This window comes from Miniopterus natalensis, chromosome 4 (assembly GCF_054644295.1).
Source record: "Miniopterus natalensis isolate mMinNat1 chromosome 4, mMinNat1.hap1, whole genome shotgun sequence".
Taxonomy (NCBI): domain Eukaryota; kingdom Metazoa; phylum Chordata; class Mammalia; order Chiroptera; family Miniopteridae; genus Miniopterus; species Miniopterus natalensis.
In genome coordinates this window covers 97638992-97656154 of record NC_142084.1, presented here as the reverse complement: position 1 = coordinate 97656154, position 17163 = coordinate 97638992, and the positions used below count along the sequence as shown (strand labels likewise).

Here is a 17163-nt window from a genome sequence, read left to right as displayed (position 1 = left end):
TCTGCCCCTCTCAGTCCTGGGCAGATCGCAAGGAGCAGCAGTCCATTGTTGTAGATGCCGCTCTGCCCCTGGCCCTTTCCCAGCCCCTCGTATTTGCTGGGGGGGGAGGGTTTGGGGGGAATGAGGGTCTGGGGGAAGCTGAGGGGATGGTCTGAGGATCTCCAAGCCTCCAGTGGGAGACCCTGCCCAAGGCCATAGTCATTCAAATCCAGGCCAAGCTCTGTCCAAAGTCCTGCTTGGTCCCCAGCTCCAGATGTTGCAGGAGGCCCAGGGCTGGGGCTCAGGAAGAGGGGGTTCCTGAGGCGGGTTGTGTCTGGCTTCCCAACCCCACCCCCCAGAAGGAGAAGCCCCTGTCCTCACTGCCCATGGTGCCCATCAGCCAGTCAGCCCCAGCTGGGGGGGGGGCAGAATTTCCCCCTCCCCCAGGACCAACCTGGAAGCAGGGCCAGCTCCAGGCTCCCAGCACCGATAAAAAGTCTGTGGGGAGCCAGGGGGCTGGGGGAAGCGCTCGGTAACCTGTCTAGAGGCTGGAGAGTGGGTAAACTAAGGCAGGAGAGCTGGAGGAAATGAGCAGGCAGAAAGGGGGGAGCATAGCTGTGGTCCCACCTCTGTGGTAGCTCTGGGCATGTGGGGGTCCCAGGCACAGAGGTGCCACACTCAGTGCCCAGTGCCATGGTGTCCCGTCTCTGTCTCAGATGTCTCTGTCTCAGATTCTCTCCAGTGAGCATGTAACCTTTTTGCAATCAGATAAGTGATAAGGTTGTTAAAAACAAATTGATAAATGTTTTAGGTAAAAAATTACCCCCCACACACATCGGGTTATATACGCAGTGGGGGTGTGTCTCCAACTCGGATCAATTAGCTCCTTCCTTTCCTTCAAAGAGAAAGGCTGGCAGATTTGAACAGAAGCACGAGAAACTGAGGCAAGACCAAAGGAAGGACTTTCTGCAAGTGAAAGTGGTTGGCTCTTGAATGGGGCCGTGGTGGCTCAGTGTTCACAGGCCTAGGTTTGGGTGAGGCTCCCCCCCTTACTGCCTGTGAGACTGGGTTGCCCAGCGGGGGGCATGTTCACCCTCTAATCCTCACCCTCCTCGGCTGTAAAATGAGTGAATATGGGCCCCTCCTCCCAGAGGGACATGGTGGCCACCGTGAGCAGTGTTCAGAAGTGTCGTCTGCTGTTCCAACTGCTTGCAAGTCCTGGCACCCCACCTCCAAACACTTCTCCCTCCATCTGTGTCTCTCCATGCCCATTGCCACCACCCTCACGCAGGCCTCTGGTACTGCGTGCTTCTTAAGACACAAATCTCACAACATCACCTCCTGCTTAGGTCTGTGTGTCCATTGAGCTGTTTCAAAGCAAGGATGGCCCCGGGGTGCAGGCTTGGTGACTCGACAGCAGCAGGGGTTCCCCGCCTGGTCCCTCAGCCCCCCCTCTCTCTGCAGCTCGGGCTGCCATGGGCTCCGTGGGCAGCCAGCGCCTCAAGGAGCCCAGCGTGGCAGGCACCCCGGACAGGAGCGTGGTGACGAGCTTCAGCTTCGACAGCTGCCAGCTGGAGGAGGCGGCGGCCGCAGGCGCAGCTCAGGGCCAGGGCGATGGGGCCAGGGGTGCCCTGATTCTCACGGACTCCGGTGAGTGAGGGGGTGGGGGAGGTGGGGGAGGTATCTGTCTGGCCCAGAGATGGCCAGGGGAGCCCTCGGGGAGGGCGTCACATGGGTCACCGAGCATCAGGACGCATCAGGCCCGCTGCGGTAACAAACAGGCCCCGGTCTCAGCGCCTTCGCCCCCGGGCGGGGCCGCGTCTCCAGGGCAGGCCATGGAGCCAGGCTGGGGACCCCTCTGAACATGGGCTCCTGTGACCCCTGCTCCCGGTGGGGGCGCACCGCAACTCCTGCGCTGACCCGTGCATAAAACGTCTATCTGAAGTGACACAGGTCGCTTTGGTCACATTCATTGGCCACAGCAAGCCGTGCCTTGCTTCAGTGGTGATGGGAAAGTGCCCAAACGAAGGGTGGATTTGAGGTTCAGAGGCCTGGTTTTGGCCGGGCCTGTGACCTTGGTCAAGGGCCTCAGCCTCTCTGAGCCTTGAGGAAACAGGCCTGTCGCCCGTGAGATGCGACTCCCAGAGTGGGCAGCGTGCGGGGCTGACGTCGGGCAGGTCTGGCTTCAACCCCAGTTCCAATTCCTTTGCTCGCTCGGGGACCCCACACAATTCACTCTTCTCTGGCCCTTGGTTACTTCCTCCGTAAGAGGGCAGCAGTCCTGGTGCCACCCTCAACGTACACAAAACCCACAAAATGTCACTGAGGCCCGTCCCCGGCACTCGGCGGCCCCCCATGGGTGATAGGTCATTTTGGGGTGGCTCTGGTTTATACTTCAGGCTCAGAAATGGGGTCTTCTTCTCAGGTCGTGCCCATCTCTCTGCAGATGGAGTGGAGGGTCTGCTGGCCAAGCCCATGGTGGTCGGGAAACCTCCCTGTGCCCAGGTGCATGGACGGAGCCAGCGTAGGGCCCGCTTTCACGGCGCCAGGCTCCTCCTGGACGAGCAGCAGCCGAGAGCATGGGGTGGTGGCCCTGGCAGCCATGGCCAGAGAAGGGGATTGTGGCCATGGTATTTTAACTGTAGTGGCCTTGGTGACAGTGGCCGGATCAGTCCAGGTTCAACCGGAGAAACAGCCAGTAGGACACACATAGACCGGCAGTAGACAGACGCAGAGAGAGCTGTAGACGTGGTGCAGGTGTGACTGTGCGCACACACGTGGGCGTAGCATAGGGAGCTGGCTCACCAGGGCGGAGGCTGGTTAGGCCCCGAGTCTGAAGTTCGTAAGGCAGGTGGCCAGGAAGGTCACAAATAGGCTGGAACCCCAAGAGCATGATTCTGATGACTAGGGCAACCGTGGCTGTGAAGGGGGACGGTGGCCATGGTACTGGTGGCCATGGTGATAGTGTGGCTATAGTGACCGTCTCCATGGTTACAGTGGCTGTGGAGGTGAGGGTGTGGCTATGACAGTGATGATAATGGCCGTGATGCAGGGGTATTGGCAACCATGGCCGTGGGGAGGGATGGAAGCCAGAGTGATGGCAGCCGTGGTGCTCGTGGATATGGTGGCAGTGGCCATGGTGACAGTGGACCATGGGTATGGTAATGGTGGGTGCTGTGGCGACAGCGATGATGGCGTGTTATGACTTTCGATGATGGTTTTGGTGGTTTGGTTATGGTGGCTATGACCACAGCGACAGTGGTCGTGGTGGCCAAGGTGGCAGTGGTTTTTGCGGTTGGGATAGATGAATGGTGGCAGTAGCTGTGGCTCATGGTGGCTGTGGCCATGAGTGGCTGCGATGGCGGGCTGCCGCCCTGGAATGGTGGCTGTGGCCATGGTGGCTGCGATGGCGGGCTGCCGCCCCGGAACGGTGGCTGTGGCCACGGTGGCTGCGATGGTGGGCTGCCGCCCCGGAACGGTGGCTGTGGCCATGAGTGGCTGCGATGGTGGGCTGCAGCCCCGGAACGGTGGCTGTGGCCATGGTGGCTTGTCCGCACCTCACCCACTGTCTCTGGGTTTCCCAGCAGAGGGGCCGGCACCCGACGACCGCTACCACGCCATCTACTTTGCGATGCTGCTGGCAGGAGTGGGCTTCCTGCTGCCGTACAACAGCTTCATCACTGATGTGGACTACCTGCACCACAAGTTCCCAGGTGGGCCCCTGGCTCCCACGGCTGCATCCTGCCGTCAGAGGTTGCCCGGCACACTCAGCTCTGGCCACCACCCTCCAGAAACCCCACGGGCAGGACCCTGCTGGGGAGCCCGTTTTATTCAGACCCTGGCTCAGCTCCCAGTTGCTGAGGGACCTCCGGGCAGCCACTCCCCTCTGGGCCATCCTAGTGAGGAGGCAGCACCCGGCGGGGTAGGTATAGGGGCTGGGGGCTCCCCCCGAGCACCTGCTGCTGGCCGCCCCCCCCGCAGGAACCTCGATTGTGTTCGACATGAGCCTCACCTACATCCTGGTGGCGCTGGTGGCCGTGCTCCTGAACAACGCGCTGGTAGAGAGACTGAGCCTGCACACCCGGATCACCGCGGGTATGCGCCCTGCTCCCCACCACTGCCCCGGGCTCCGGCTCTCGCACCCCTGCCCACCACTCCCCCCCCCCGTTTTCCCTGCACCTAACTCCCCTTGTCTAACATGGGCACCTCTCTTGGAATGTTATGAGGTTCACTGTATGAAAGTGAGGTCAGGCCCATGGTGGGTGCACCACACACTGTCAGACCACATGTTATCTGCCTCTGGGGGGGTTTGTGTGCACCCCACGTTGTCCCAAGAACCAAGCTCTTCCCTCTGCCTAGTCTGCTTCCCTTTCCCACTCGTCTCTATATTGACATCCAGCTTCAAGGGTCAGCTCAAACAGCACCTCCTCCAGGAAGCCTTCAGGGTACCCCTCTCAGGCCCCTAAGATGTTCTCAGCTCTCCGAGTATTAAGGGCAATGGCAGAGAGGGGCACCCCAGACCTGGCACCACAAGAGAGGTGGGTAAGTGGGAGCCCCCGGCCCACCACTCTCTGACCCACTCTTGTCTCTCCCCCCAAAGGCTACCTCTTGGCCTTGGGCCCCCTCCTTTTTATCAGCATCTGCGATGTGTGGCTGCAGCTCTTCTCTCGGGACCAGGCTTATGCCATCAACCTGGCCGCTGTGGGCACCGTGGCCTTCGGCTGCACAGGTAGGGACTGGGGGAGGGGGCGGGGGCAGGTGGGGGGGGCTGAGCCGCTTAGTGCCCATTGTGCCCACCCCACCCCAGCTCTGTTAGTGTCCTGGGGTCTGTGAGACGAGGTGAGCGGCTCGTCCTTTCCCTCTCCCACTCTTCTCATGGCGATGTCCAGTTTCAGGCCCAGCTCTAATGGCGCCTCCTCCAGGAAGCCATTTGGTGTAAATGAAACCAAGGCTTCCTGAACTGATGTCCTCAATCCAGGCAGGATACTCAGGTCTGCTGTGTTAAAAAAAAAAAAAAACACCAAAAAAAACACACAAGTGCTGGAGGGACCAGGAAATCCCCATTTGCCAGCTCTGCTCGGGGGTGATCTAGGCGGGGCCTTGCTTGGCCCATTTCCCAGGATGCCGGCTGTGTTGGTTAGGATGAGTGAGCTTCTGCTGCAGTAACAAATGAGCCCAGAAATCTCAGTGGCTTAAAAACTCAACTTATTTCTGGCTCTTGCTCCATGTCCAACACGTGGATGGCACTCAGTCACTCAGCAACCAGGGCTGACAGCGGCCCCATCTGTGACACAGGGCCTCTAGAAGTCCCTGTGGGCTTTTCTGCAACGTGTGTCACTTCTGCTCATGTTTCACTGGGCAGACAAGTCAGGGAGCCCGGCTGCCCCAGGGTGGGCGTGGGGGGGCAGGACATGCCTGTCTGGTGGACAGAGCTATTTCTACAATGCCCTGCAAGGTGGCTGGACCCAAGGCCTCTGCCACTGGCAATGTCAGCGTCTGTTCCTCTGCACGGTCGCCAGCACAGGTTCTCACGCCGGTGATAAGTGGTGTCTCACAGTTGCTCCTCTTTCCCTCTCTTAAGTGCAGCAATCCAGCTTCTATGGGTACACGGGGATGCTGCCCAAGCGCTACACCCAGGGGGTGATGACCGGCGAGAGTGAGTACCCGCAGCGCCCAGGAGGGGGCGCTGGGCTGCCTGGGCTTCCGGAGCCGCCTCCTAGGGAACCCACACGATGTGCCTGGACCCAGCCTGGCTCACAGGCCCAGGGCCTGCCTGGCAGGGGATGGAGACCTCTGTGATGTGGGCCCAGGGAGTATAGCTGTGCAGGGGTGCTAAGGGGTGGGGGTGCAGGGATGCCAAGGGGTGGGGGTGCAGGGGTGCCAAGGGGTGGGGGTGCAGGGGGCCGAGGGGCGGGGGGTGCAGGGATGCCAAGGGGTGGGGGTGCAGGGGTGCCAAGGGGTGGGGGTGCAGGGGGCCGAGGGGCGGGGGTGCAGGGATGCCAAGGGGTGGGGGTGCAGGGGTGCCAAGGGGTGGGGGTGCAGGGGGCCGAGGGGCGGGGTGCAGGGAGCCGAGGGGCGGGGTGCAGGGGGCCGAGGGGCGGGGTGCAGGGGGCCGAGGGGCGGGGTGCAGGGAGCCGAGGGGGAGCCCAGCCGCGGCCCCACCCGCAGGCACGGCGGGCGTGATGGTCTCCCTGAGCCGGATCCTCACCAAGCTGCTGCTGCCCGACGAGCGGGCCAGCACCCTCATCTTCTTCCTGGTGTCCGCGGGCCTCGAGCTGCTCTGCTTCCTGCTGCACCTGCTGGTCCGGCGCAGCCGCTTCGTGCGGCACCACACTGTGCGGCCTCGCGACAGCCGCCCGGGCCGCAGGGCGGGCTACCGCGTGCACCACGACGTGGCTGCTGGGGACGTCTGCTTCGTAAGTCCCAGCCCCTGCTGCCACCTGTGTCCCCGCTGTGACCTCGGGAAAGAGCCCAGAGGCCCGGGCGCGGCCTCCACCCCGTCCCAGCCGCGGTCCCCCGTGTGGCCTCTCTGTGCTGTGGTCTCCGGCTCCCTCCCACGGGGCCTCCTTTCTCACGTGGACCAAGGTTTCACCCCTCATAGCACCACCAGGCTGTGGCCTGAGCCCCACCCGGCCCTCCCTGTGCTGTCCTGGGGAGCTGAGGCGCCCTCTGGTGGCGACAGGGCTGCACGGCCCCTGGAGGGCCCAGGACGACAGGTGTGGAGGCCCCGTGGCACCTGCGGGGTGAGGCTCGGGAGAGCCGGGCCGCGTGGAGGGCAGGGCAGGGCAGGGAGAGCCAGGATGTTCTCACAGATGTTCATCCAGCAAGTCACCCGGGCCTTCAGCTGGGGACACAGCAGTGAGCCAGAGACACTGTTCCCCTTGGAGCCCAGAGACCCCGGGACAGGCAAAGGGCAGTGCTGGGACAAGACCCATGCTGGCAAAGGGCAGAGACTGGGGGTCCCCTTCATGGGCAGGGAGGTTCCTGTGGAGTGGCTTCAGGCCTGAGACCCGATCTGTGTGCAGGGAGAGGGGGAGGTGTGACGAGCCCCTGGAAGGGCATTGGGAACAGAGGGAAAAGCGGCAGAGGCTCAGAGGCTGGGAGGAGCTCAGTGTGTTTGGGGGACAGTGAGGAAGCAAGGGCAGGCAGGAGACCGCGAGGGGCCCCCACCTAAACCCTGCCCCCTCTGTCCTCCAGGAGAACCAAGGCCCAGCCCTGGCCAGCAGCGGGTCCCCGAAGGACAGCCCGGCCCACGAGGCGATCGGCGGCGGCAGGGGCGCCTACACGCGCTTCGACGTGCCGCCGCTGAGAGCGCAGCGGAGCTGGCCCTCCTTCAGAGGTGGGCGGGTGGCCCAGCAGCAGCCGCACGTGTGGGTGGCGCTCAGGCCAGGGCTGGGCGGGGTGCTGACCCTGACCCCCGCCCCCTCCCACAGCCCTGCTGCTGCACCGGTACGTGGTGGCCCGTGTCATCTGGGCCGACATGCTGTCCATTGCTGTGACCTACTTTATCACCCTGTGCCTGTTCCCGGGTCTTGAGTCCGAGATCCGACACTGCGTCCTGGGCGAGTGGCTGCCCATCCTCATCATGGCCGTGTTCAACCTCTCCGACTTCGTGGGCAAGGTGGGCGCCATCCCGCTCCCGCCCTGGGGATCAGGGAGAGGGTGTCACAGGTGGGGGCAGCAGACCACCAAGGCCACTAAGAGAGCCATGGGGGTGTCCCCGGCGAGGGGCAGGCCCTGAGCAGAGGATGTGTGTGGCTCCTGGGTGTGGAGGGTAGGATCTGAGTAGTGGCACTGTCCCAGACCATGGCTGGTAAAGATAGCCTCGGGGGACCCCCAGGCCAGCCCTGGAGTGTCATCTGTGTCCCAGAGGCCGGTGCTGGCTCCCCGCCTCCTAGTTACCAGGTCTCTGACAGCCCGAGGAGAACCCAAGAAGGGTGAGGCCCCCAGAAGTGGCTCAAGGAGCCAGAGCATCATGTGCTGTAAGTGCGGGTGGTTGGGGGTCAGGGCTGGAGTGTCAAAGCTGCCAGTTCTGGGCAGGTCTGCTGTGGGCCTTGTCCAGATGAATGGAGAATCCGAGGGCTCAGAGAGGGGAAGTCATTTGCCTGAGGTCACACAGCTGAGAGGTCTGAGAAACATGAATCTGTGCTTTGAGAGGGAGCAAGTGAGTTCAACTCCCGATCCTGCTACTTCCTGCTGTTCGACGGGGCCGACCCTCTGGGCTTGGTGTCCTCATTTCTCAAACAGGGTCAGCAGCCCCACCCCATGAGAGTCCTGTAGGACTGAACAGGTCATGTGCAATGTTTGATGGGTGCCAGGCACCCAGCAAGGACTGTTGTGCTGTAATGAGGAGCTGGGGGGGGGGGAGTTCGTGGACAAGGCTGGACTAAGCTGGGACTGTCTGGGGCAGGGGGGCGCCCAGAGGCTGCAGAGGGCTCGGGAGAGGTGGCGCCCACATGCCTGGCTCGTTCCCGCAGATCCTGGCGGCCCTGCCCATGGACTGGCGGGGCACGCACCTGCTGGCCTGCTCCTGCCTGCGCGTGGTCTTCATTCCCCTCTTCATCCTGTGCGTCTACCCCAGTGGCTCGCCCGCCCTCCGCCACCCCGCCTGGCCCTGCGTCTTCTCCCTGCTCATGGGCATTAGCAACGGCTACTTCGGCAGCGTGCCCATGATCCTGGCAGCCGGCAAGGTGGGCCCCAGGCAGCGGGAGCTGGCAGGTAAGGCCCCACTCGGCCAGCCTGACGCCGCAGACCTGCCAGGCAGGGAGCCCGGGGCCCAGAGACGCCCAGGCTGCACAGCCGGAGGGCGCATTTGGGTTCCAGGGGTTAAGCCAACCTAGGGGAGCTCATAGGTGTGGGGACGTTCTTCAGTCACTGTTTCGGGTGCTGGGGACACAGTGGCGACACAGTGTGCTTCTGGGGCTGACAGCCCAGAGACAGACAGACAAATAACAAAGGACAGGGAAAACTAAAGCAGAGACGTGGGATGGGTGAGTCAGGGCGGGGGATTCACAATGCAAGCAGAGCAGTCTCAGGGGCTTCCCTGAGGAGGTGACTTTTGAGCAGAGACCTGGAGCAAGCAGTGAGGGGGCCAGCCACGTGACAGCTCAAGGGAAGAGCACATGTAACGGCCCTGGGGCAGAAGAGCCATGTATGCTGGGGCTGGGGAGCTGGGAAGGGGCCTGGAAGGAGGTGCTGGATTCTGTTGTGACGGTAGAGCCCACAGAGCCAGCTGATGGATTGGGAGATGGGGGTAAGAGAGGGACATGGGGTGAAGGAGGACTCTCAAGTTTTGGGCCTGATGCTCAGGGCAAGGGGTTGGGTTGCCATCAGCTGAGATGGGAGGGAGCTTTGGCAGGAAGGTGCCAGAGCTGGGTTCTGGACACAGTACATTCTAAAAGCCCCTTAGATGTCCCAGATTGTCCACCAGGAAGCAGTTGAAGATAAAGAGAAGTCAGCCAGGCCTGGGCCCCAAGCGTAACAGTCCCGGCCGGCCCCTCCCGGGAGCTGGCCCTGGTCGCCTGCCTCCCGCGGGATGCCACGGCTTCGGCTCCTGCCCTTTGCCCAGGGGCTGCGGTTGGTGCACCGGGACTCGGGCTTGTCCGAGTGTTTACAGCGGCTGTGGGCCCGGAGGGCTGCTTGCTGCCACCGCCCGCTGCTCAGGTCTGGTCTCGTCCGCAGGGAACACTATGACCGTGTCCTACATGACGGGGCTGACGCTGGGCTCGGCCGTGGCCTACTGCACCTACAGCCTCACCCGGGATGCCCACCGGAGCTGCTTCCAGACCCCCACCACCAACGCCTCCCTCCCCACCGGCCTCTGAGCCACGGGCCAGCCCTGCCCTGGGAGGGCTGTGGGATCCTCACTAGGGCCTGAGGCCTGAGGCCCCCTACCCACCCCTACCTGCCGTGCCTGCGGGGCCCTGGCCTCCTCCCGTGCCAATAACGCCACCCTCTCTGGGTCCAGCTGCCCGTCACTGCGGCCCCAGGATCCTGCCAAGTTCTCGGAGGCCTCGGACGTGTTGCCGACCCCGGGACTCTGCCCAGCACTGTGCTCTGTGTCCCATCTCACGCCCACCCCTTGCCTCCGTCTGTGTCCAGTGCTCCGTGAGGCCACTCACAGCCATCCCCACCCAGGAGAGTGGACCACCAGCCAGTGTCCCTCCTGGCAACCCTACCCCCAGGCCAGCTCTGAGGGCCCCGTGGCCCCAGTCACACCCTCCATGGCACCGGACCCAGCCCGTCTTCACCTGAGGAAGTCCTCAGGAGCAGAAGGGGACTGTCGTCACCCAGAGGCCTCTCCTCTCCCCCAGCCTTAACCCCGGTTCTCCCAGACATCGGGTTTACGATGGAGGAACTGGAGCCCTGGGTCTGAATGGTGTCAGGCGAGTCTGTGCCGGCCTGGACACCCCGGGACCCTCTCACACACCCCGGCACCCACTCTGCCTGACTCAGTGTCCAGTTGGCTTCTCCAGCTCCACCACCTGTCTGTGACGCAGGATGGCTTGGGGGCCGCAAAGCAGGGCCCCGCACCCTGGCTGAAGTTAACTAACTCTGGACCCTGATCCCCATCCAGCAAAGCCCAAGGAGGGGCCTGAGGCCCTGGCAAGTAAGGAGGGGTGGGGGTCCCACCCCAGCGTGGACCCTCCAGGATGGCTCAGTGCCACGTTAAGGGGACTCCTGGAGTGTCCTGCCAAAGACTGGCTTTTCCAGGGGGAGGATGCCCTGCCCTTCCACACCCACGGCACAGCTGTGACCACCCCATCCCTCTGTGTCCGGTCATCCCTGTCTGTCCACTAACTGTACCGCACTGGCCATTAAAGATGAAGGCAGACGAACTGGCCGTGGCTGCTTCTGAGTAGCGTCTGTGCAGGTGGGGGCTGCTGCCTTCTCAGCCACTGGGCCTGGGGGAAGTTTCTAGGGGGTGGGTGGGGATAGATCAGGGGAGGGTCACCACACACCTGGCAGCCCGGGCAGGTTTGTGGGGAGGGGGTGCGAGCTGGAAGCATTTGGGGTTTGAAGGCCTTCAGGTCAGGGGGAGTGGCTGCACTGCATCCCACCCACTTGAAGGGGCAGAAGGAGGAGGAGGGGCAGCTTGCCCCCTGCCCCCTGGGACTTAGAGCCAGACCCACATCAGGCTGGGCGATTTGGGTGCAAACCAGGCTCTGTTGCTGATCCGTGTGATTTGAACAAATTCCCACTGGATTCTGTGCCTCAGTTTCCCCATGGATGTGGGTCCCTTGGATTGGGTTGGTGGGCTAGCGGTCCAGGCCTGCAGCCTCGGGGCCCCACCCACGGGGCACTCAGGCGGGCACCCGGGCAGCCACGTGGGCGATGCCGACAGGAGCCACCAGGTGGCGCCGGCGCGCCGCTGCTCCCGCGCCTGGGGGGCCGTGACTCAGTGTCCCTAAAGGACCCGGCTGGTCACCAGTTAGGGATCCCGCGCGGCCGCAGAGCCCACGACGTCATCCGTCCTTCCGAGCTCGGGGCTGGGGGCGGTTAGCCGAGGGGTCGGGCTGGGAGCTGACCTGGGGGCAGGTGGCAGCGCCAGGGCCGGGCCTGCCCCTGGCCACGCCCCCTGGCCCTGCAGGGGACCCGCCCCTCCAGCTGCGCCCGGCTCAGGGCCACTGGGACCAGCAGCGCGTGGGCCTCGCTGGACACGCTCAGCAGGAATTGTCTTTTTAACACCTGAGGATATTTTTTCCATTCATTTTTAGGGAGAGTGGAAGGGAAGGAGGGAGGGGGGAGAAAGAAACTGATTGGCACCCGGACAGGCGGTGGGGAGCGAACCTGCAGCCAGGTGCGTGCCCTTGACAAGGAGTCGAACCCAAGACTCAGGTGTGCGGGCCACACTCTAACCACTGAGCACACGGGCCAGGGCTGCGCTTGGCTTGAAGGGTAAATGAAAGGGAGATGCGGGCCCTGCCCTGCCCTGGCCCTGAGAGCCTTCTGCAGGGAGGGACCGCTAGCAACGTCTGGCGTTTACTTGAGGAATCGTGGCTGGTGCAACCCAGAAACTTCCTTTCATTTAAATTAACTCACATTTAAACAGTCACCGGTGGCCGGTGGGCCCTGCACTGGGCGGCACCAGCTCGGTGCCCCGAAACGCCAGCCGCCCCCAGCCGCAGCCTGACACCGAGCCCCCGGCGCCTGAAATGAACCACTCCGGACAACGGCACTTTTCCAATTATAGCTTTTTCTTTTCTTTTTTCTTTTTATGAAAAAGATCACACAGAATTCGCCAACAAACAAAATTCCAAAAGAAACTTAAAAAAAAAAGGAAAACAGTAATTCCCCCAAAAAATAAAACCGAAGTCTGGCTTTTCCTTCCCTTAAGATTGTCTGGACGAGGCCGGTCTCCCTGGAGGGCTGGGCTGCTAAGTGCTTTGTGGGCCCCCCGGGGCTCAGCCCCTCGTCCCTCGGCCTCTGCTCTCTCTAGCTCCTCATCTGGGGGCGGGTACAGTACACTTGGGCCAGGCGGGGCGGGGTGTGCTTGGGACAAGGGGGGCCCGTGAAGCTGGGTGCTAGACACTCACAATCTAACAGGAAATAAAAAATAATATTCTGCACGTCAGAATGTGTTCGCTTTTTTTTATAATTTCATAGCTATTTTTCACAGTTTTAAAAAGTTTATATTTATATATATTTATATATATTTATCTTTATATATATAATTAAAAAGTCGACTCCATTTAAGGGTGTATGTACAGGGGAAGAGTCTCGGTACAATAAAACTGTACAGGTGAGAACTGAGCCTCCCCCAGGCTGGCCAGAACCAGGGTGTCAGCACCATTGGGGTTGTCTGTAGTGTGAGGGTCTGCACCAGCGGGCGGGCCCTGGCCGGGGCTTCAGGTGCACAGCCTTCCTCCCAGGACCTGGCTTACGCTGCCGGCACCCCCTCACCTGGCTCTGTTCCCCAAGTCCAGGGCATCCTGAGAGGGTGGAGGCTGGGCCCCTGGCAAGTGCCCAGAGCACGCCTGGCCTGGTCAGTGAGGCTGGTGGGTGTCAGACGGGCCGGCCCGTGGTGGGAGGCTTAGGGTGGGCACCATGCTGAGGGGGGGCCAAGCAATGGGATCCTCGGGAGGACCCACAAGCAGCAGGAACCCCAGAGAGAGCCTCAGTTTGGTTCCTCGGAAACGCCCTCTCAGTCCATGTCAGCTGCACTCTGGGGTCCTGGGCACGGCCTGGCCAAGTGCTTACGAGGTGCTGGAGGCGAGGCCCTGAGGCTGGGCAGAGCCACACCCTGATAGCGGAGAGGCCCCCTCTTCAGAGGCACCGAGGGGTTCGGAAAGGGGGCTGGAGGCGTGTGCACATGTGAGCACACACGTGCATGCATACGGGCACGCACACGTACACACTCAGGTGCCAGGGTATCCAGGGCACATGTGCATGCACACGCCGGCGCGAGTGGCCCAAGCGTGGCAGTGCGCAGCGGCCCCCCGCCGTGGGCACTCAGCAGAGCACGGGCACACCGTCCGTGGAGAAGATCATGCCTGTGGTAGGCTCGTAGGTGCCCGCGAGGTAGTACAGGCCCTCGCTGTCCTGGTGCTTCTTGGTCTTGAGCATCTGCTCGTACTGCTCCAGCCCGACCACCAGGCACTTGTGCGACACGGTCTGCACGTCATTCTCGTCCACGTGGGAGGACTGGTACAGGGCGCGCTGCGGGGCGGGGGGCAGTGTCAGGCAGGGCCCCAGGGCGGGGCAGGAACCCAGGGACAGAGGGACGGGGGGGGGGGGGGGGACACGACCGAGGACAAGGCAGGGCGGGACTAAGCCCAGAACCTGCGATAGAGGCAGAGACAAGACTGGGAGACAGACAAACGGACCCAGGGAACACAAAAGATGAAGAGACAGAGATTGAGATAGAAAGAAACAGACACGGACCAAGAGAGGCAGAGACAGGGAGACAGACAAAGAGACAGAGACCTGAGGCGCAAGAGACGAAAGCAACAGAGACACAGACGGGAGAAACTGAGACCCGGGAACAGCAGCTGAGGCTGGGACAACAGTGGGGCCCATCCGGGCCGCGGGAGGGCCTGATAAGTGCCCGGGCCACCTGCCCCTGCCCTCCTACCTCCATGAAGTCCTTCCTCTGGCTGGAGGCCCGCAGGGCAGCTGGGAGGCTGCGGCCGGACTTCTGGTCCCAGTGCTGTTGGCAGACGACAGGCAGCGATGAGTCTGGGCGCCTCACCCACCCCCAGGCCCCAGGGGGCTTCCCGGCCTCGCCCCCTGTGGCACCCACCTGGCCCTCGTGGAGGCGCTTGCCCGGGCTGGTCTCCTCCGGGTGATAGAACCACTTCACCCGGACCACCATGTTGCTGCCCCAGGACTCCCACATGCTCTGGATGCGGCCAATGTAGGGCAGGTTGGGGCGGCCGGCCGACAGGAAAACGGCGCAGTCCCCGATGCGGATCATCTCCTTGCCGCGCACGATGGCCTTGTAGAAGAGCTTGCGGGCCTTGCCCTTCATGCCGCGGCGCTGGGGGACACGGGCGGGCACGTGGGTGAGGGCACAGCCCCCAGGCCTCTGCCAGCTCTGCTGCCTGCAGCCCCTCCTCAAACCTGGGGATTCGGGGGGGGGGGAAGGGGAGCAAGCCCTGCCCTCCCTGGCTCTAATGGGGACACCCCCTCATCCCTCCAACAGGGATTTATTTATAAGTGTCAGTTTAAATAAATCCCAGTGGGACTGGTGGCTCTGTTCCAGAGTAGTGCTGGCAAAGATGCCGAAAACCTCCTGCACACTGTGGACCCAGCAGAGTTGTGACACCACCCTGCGCCGACCCCCAATTTCCAGACAATGAGGTGCAGGGAGCAGAGGCGGGTGATGACGGGGAGGGGTCCAGCTAGGAGTCTGACAGAGCCCCCATGGCTCTCACAGGCAGGGGCCACAAAGTACACCCGTGAGGACTGAGACCCAGAACTTGCGACACAGGAGGTCACAGAGCGAGACTGATATCAAACCCCAGGCAAGACCTATTCCTCCCAGGCACCTCAAAGTGAGTATTTTTTGCCTAAATCTGAGAAACCTACATGCTAATTTCCTCCCTTGTACAGCGGTCGCCTTTCTACCTTTAATTCCCTGGATCCCTGCCAGTGATGGGCACTGTCCTTGTCACCAATTTCTTATTCTAGAAATGACTGTAATTCTCTTCAGTCCAAGGCACAGTGTGAGCCAATTCCGGCCAAGACTAACACTAAGATTGCTAAACCAACTCATCTTTGATTGACAGCAGTTGTTTTCGGCATCAAGAAGCTATGATGCCCCTTCCCACAACTCCCCTGCCCACCTTGGTCCATGAGGCTCCCCTATGGGATCAATCCCACCCCTGCAGTGGGCACAAGCCTCAGTCTGGCCAATCCTAATACCCCTCCCCCTCCTGGCCACTGTGATGAGCTCAGAGCTGGGATCAGAGCCCAAGCCAAAGACATTCCACCAACTTTAGCTTGAGCCCCTAGGAGAAAGACCCTTCCTCCCATCACTTTTAAGCTGGTAGAATGTGGGCTGAAAGCTACCGGGGCTGCCTGACCCAAGAGGGCCGGGGCTACTGGAGAAAGAGACCAGGACAAAGGAAGGGGAAAGAAACTGAAGCCTGAGCATGGATGAAGACATCCTTCAAGTCCCTGGATCCAGCCGTACCTGAAGCCACACACCCCTTGACTTTGTTAGAGAGGCCAACAAGCTTGGCCCTGTGCTCTGTGGCAGTGAGAGCACTCAGGGCACTAACAATGGAGCCTGAAAATGGCAGATGCTAAAATAAGGAACAGGCCAGTTTCAGTGAAGCAGGACAGCGAAGGCGTGTCCGTCTGTGGCTCAGAAGCTGCCACTCCTTAACTGTCCCCAGGATAAAGTGCCTGTGGGCCCAGAGCTTCAGGAGCCTGGTCTGGAGTGTCTGAGAGTGGCTATGAGAATCTCTGTGCTCAAGTGGGGGCCTGGCAAACGGAGGCTCTTTCAGCCGGGAGCCAGCCTGCAGGTAGATTACCGGTGCCCTGTGAGTCAGATGGGCACATTAGCTGCCCGACTCGTTAGTGCCTCGACGACCAGAGGCCACAAGGACATCAGGAGCTGAAGGGGGTGGGGGACCCCCCGACTTTCTGCTTTGCACCCTTTGCACCATTCTAAAGAGCTCTGCAGGTGTGGCCTGGGGCAGTGGAGCTGTCTTCTCCATTCTGGGGTTCTAACCACCCCTAGGTGGTGGCGGGTGTGTGGGGAGGCGTGGGGGGGCTAACAGGCTACAGCTAAGACAGAGGTCCCCAGGCTGGCATCCTGATTCAGAACAGCCCAGCTCCTCCAGCCTGGTACATACGCCCCAGGAAACAGACATTGCAAATGTGCCAGAAGTTCCCAAGCTCCTAAGAGGTTGACTGCCAGCTCATCAATGTCAACCCCAACCCCTCAACCTGCCCATCTGCCCCGGCAGGACCCAACTTTGGAAAGGTACAGACCCAGCAGGGTCTCCTCCCAGCCCACCTCAGGTGTAACCTGAGGATCCTGGACCAGGGAGACAGATGCTGTGGGCAAACCAAGTTGGCCACAAGGTTTGGACATGGAGCCACAGACACAGAGCCACGGATATGGAGCCATGGACATGAAACCATGGACACGGGGCAGCTCTTCCTGTCCAGGGGCCCAGGATGGGCTGGTGACCACGGGGGCTGTTCCCCTTCTGCACACGGAAGCTTCATATGTGTGTGTGTTTGCAAGTGTGTGCATGTATGTGTGCAAGGGTATGTGCATGTATGTGTGAGCATATGTATAGCCATACGTGTATGTACCTGTATACCTGTGCATGCATGTGTACGTGTGTGCTGTGTGCCTGTGTGTGCAGATGGCAGGCAGGCAAAAACTGGGCTGGGAGGGCTCCTTCTGGAGAACCAACTGTCCTCTGCTATAGGGCTGGCCACTTGATCCAGGCCTGGTTCTGCCTTTTAAGCCACACTGATTAGCTCAGGGGTGGGCACATGATCCAGCCAGGCTCAGGAGACTCCACCCAGGATGTCTCCTGGCAAATAAAGGGAAAGACGAGCCCTCTGCCGGTGTTGCTAAGCTGGCCTAGACTCCACCACCTAGAGTTGGCGAGCAGCTGAGAACTAGATCATGCAGAGAAATCAGGAGTCTGGCCAAGAGACTCTGAGAGACCCTGTGGTTACAGGATCCGTGTGGTCTCTGCACGTTTGCTCGACTAG

The 17163-nt window shown here is 61.6% G+C and overlaps 2 protein-coding genes across 4 annotated transcripts in view; one reads left to right on the top strand and one right to left on the bottom strand.

Annotated features, from left to right (window-relative positions):
- The first annotated feature begins 594 nt into the window (after window positions 1-594).
- On the top strand, window positions 595-10817 carry SLC29A4 (solute carrier family 29 member 4). Of its 2 annotated transcripts, none has more exons than XM_087817020.1 (10): window positions 595-1629; window positions 3567-3692; window positions 3961-4074; window positions 4580-4708; window positions 5561-5635; window positions 6148-6395; window positions 7177-7318; window positions 7413-7600; window positions 8457-8697; window positions 9661-10817. In XM_087817020.1, the coding sequence occupies exons 1-10, from the start codon at window positions 1455-1457 to the stop codon at window positions 9801-9803; spliced, it is 1581 nt and encodes a 526-aa protein (XP_087673146.1). In that variant the 5' UTR covers window positions 595-1454; the 3' UTR covers window positions 9804-10817. The 2 variants fall into 2 exon arrangements, with proteins under 2 accessions (XP_087673146.1, XP_087673145.1); XM_087817019.1 differs by having other exon boundaries at window positions 596-1629; window positions 3564-3692.
- A 1341-nt stretch (window positions 10818-12158) lies between these two features.
- Window positions 12159-17163, bottom strand: part of TNRC18 (trinucleotide repeat containing 18) — a 74772-nt gene continuing 69767 nt past the window's right edge. For both annotated transcript variants that reach the window (XM_087817017.1, XM_087817018.1), the window contains 3 exons: window positions 14222-14458; window positions 14054-14128; window positions 12159-13638 (listed from right to left, as the gene is read on the bottom strand). In XM_087817017.1, the coding sequence (XP_087673143.1) occupies window positions 13432-13638; window positions 14054-14128; window positions 14222-14458 (519 nt within the window). In that variant the 3' untranslated portion in view covers window positions 12159-13431. The remainder of the gene's footprint in view (window positions 13639-14053; window positions 14129-14221; window positions 14459-17163) is intronic.

Excerpts from the sequence above, each read along its gene's own strand:
- SLC29A4 (XM_087817019.1), top strand. The coding sequence starts at position 1,455 with ATGGGCTCCGTGGGCAGCCAGCGCCTCAAGGAGCCCAGCGTGGCAGGC. Across the intron at positions 1,630-3,563 it reads CCTGATTCTCACGGACTCCG|CAGAGGGGCCGGCACCCGAC; the intron begins GTGAGTGAGGGG and ends TGGGTTTCCCAG. Across the intron at positions 8,698-9,660 it reads CAGGCAGCGGGAGCTGGCAG|GGAACACTATGACCGTGTCC; the intron begins GTAAGGCCCCAC and ends TCTCGTCCGCAG.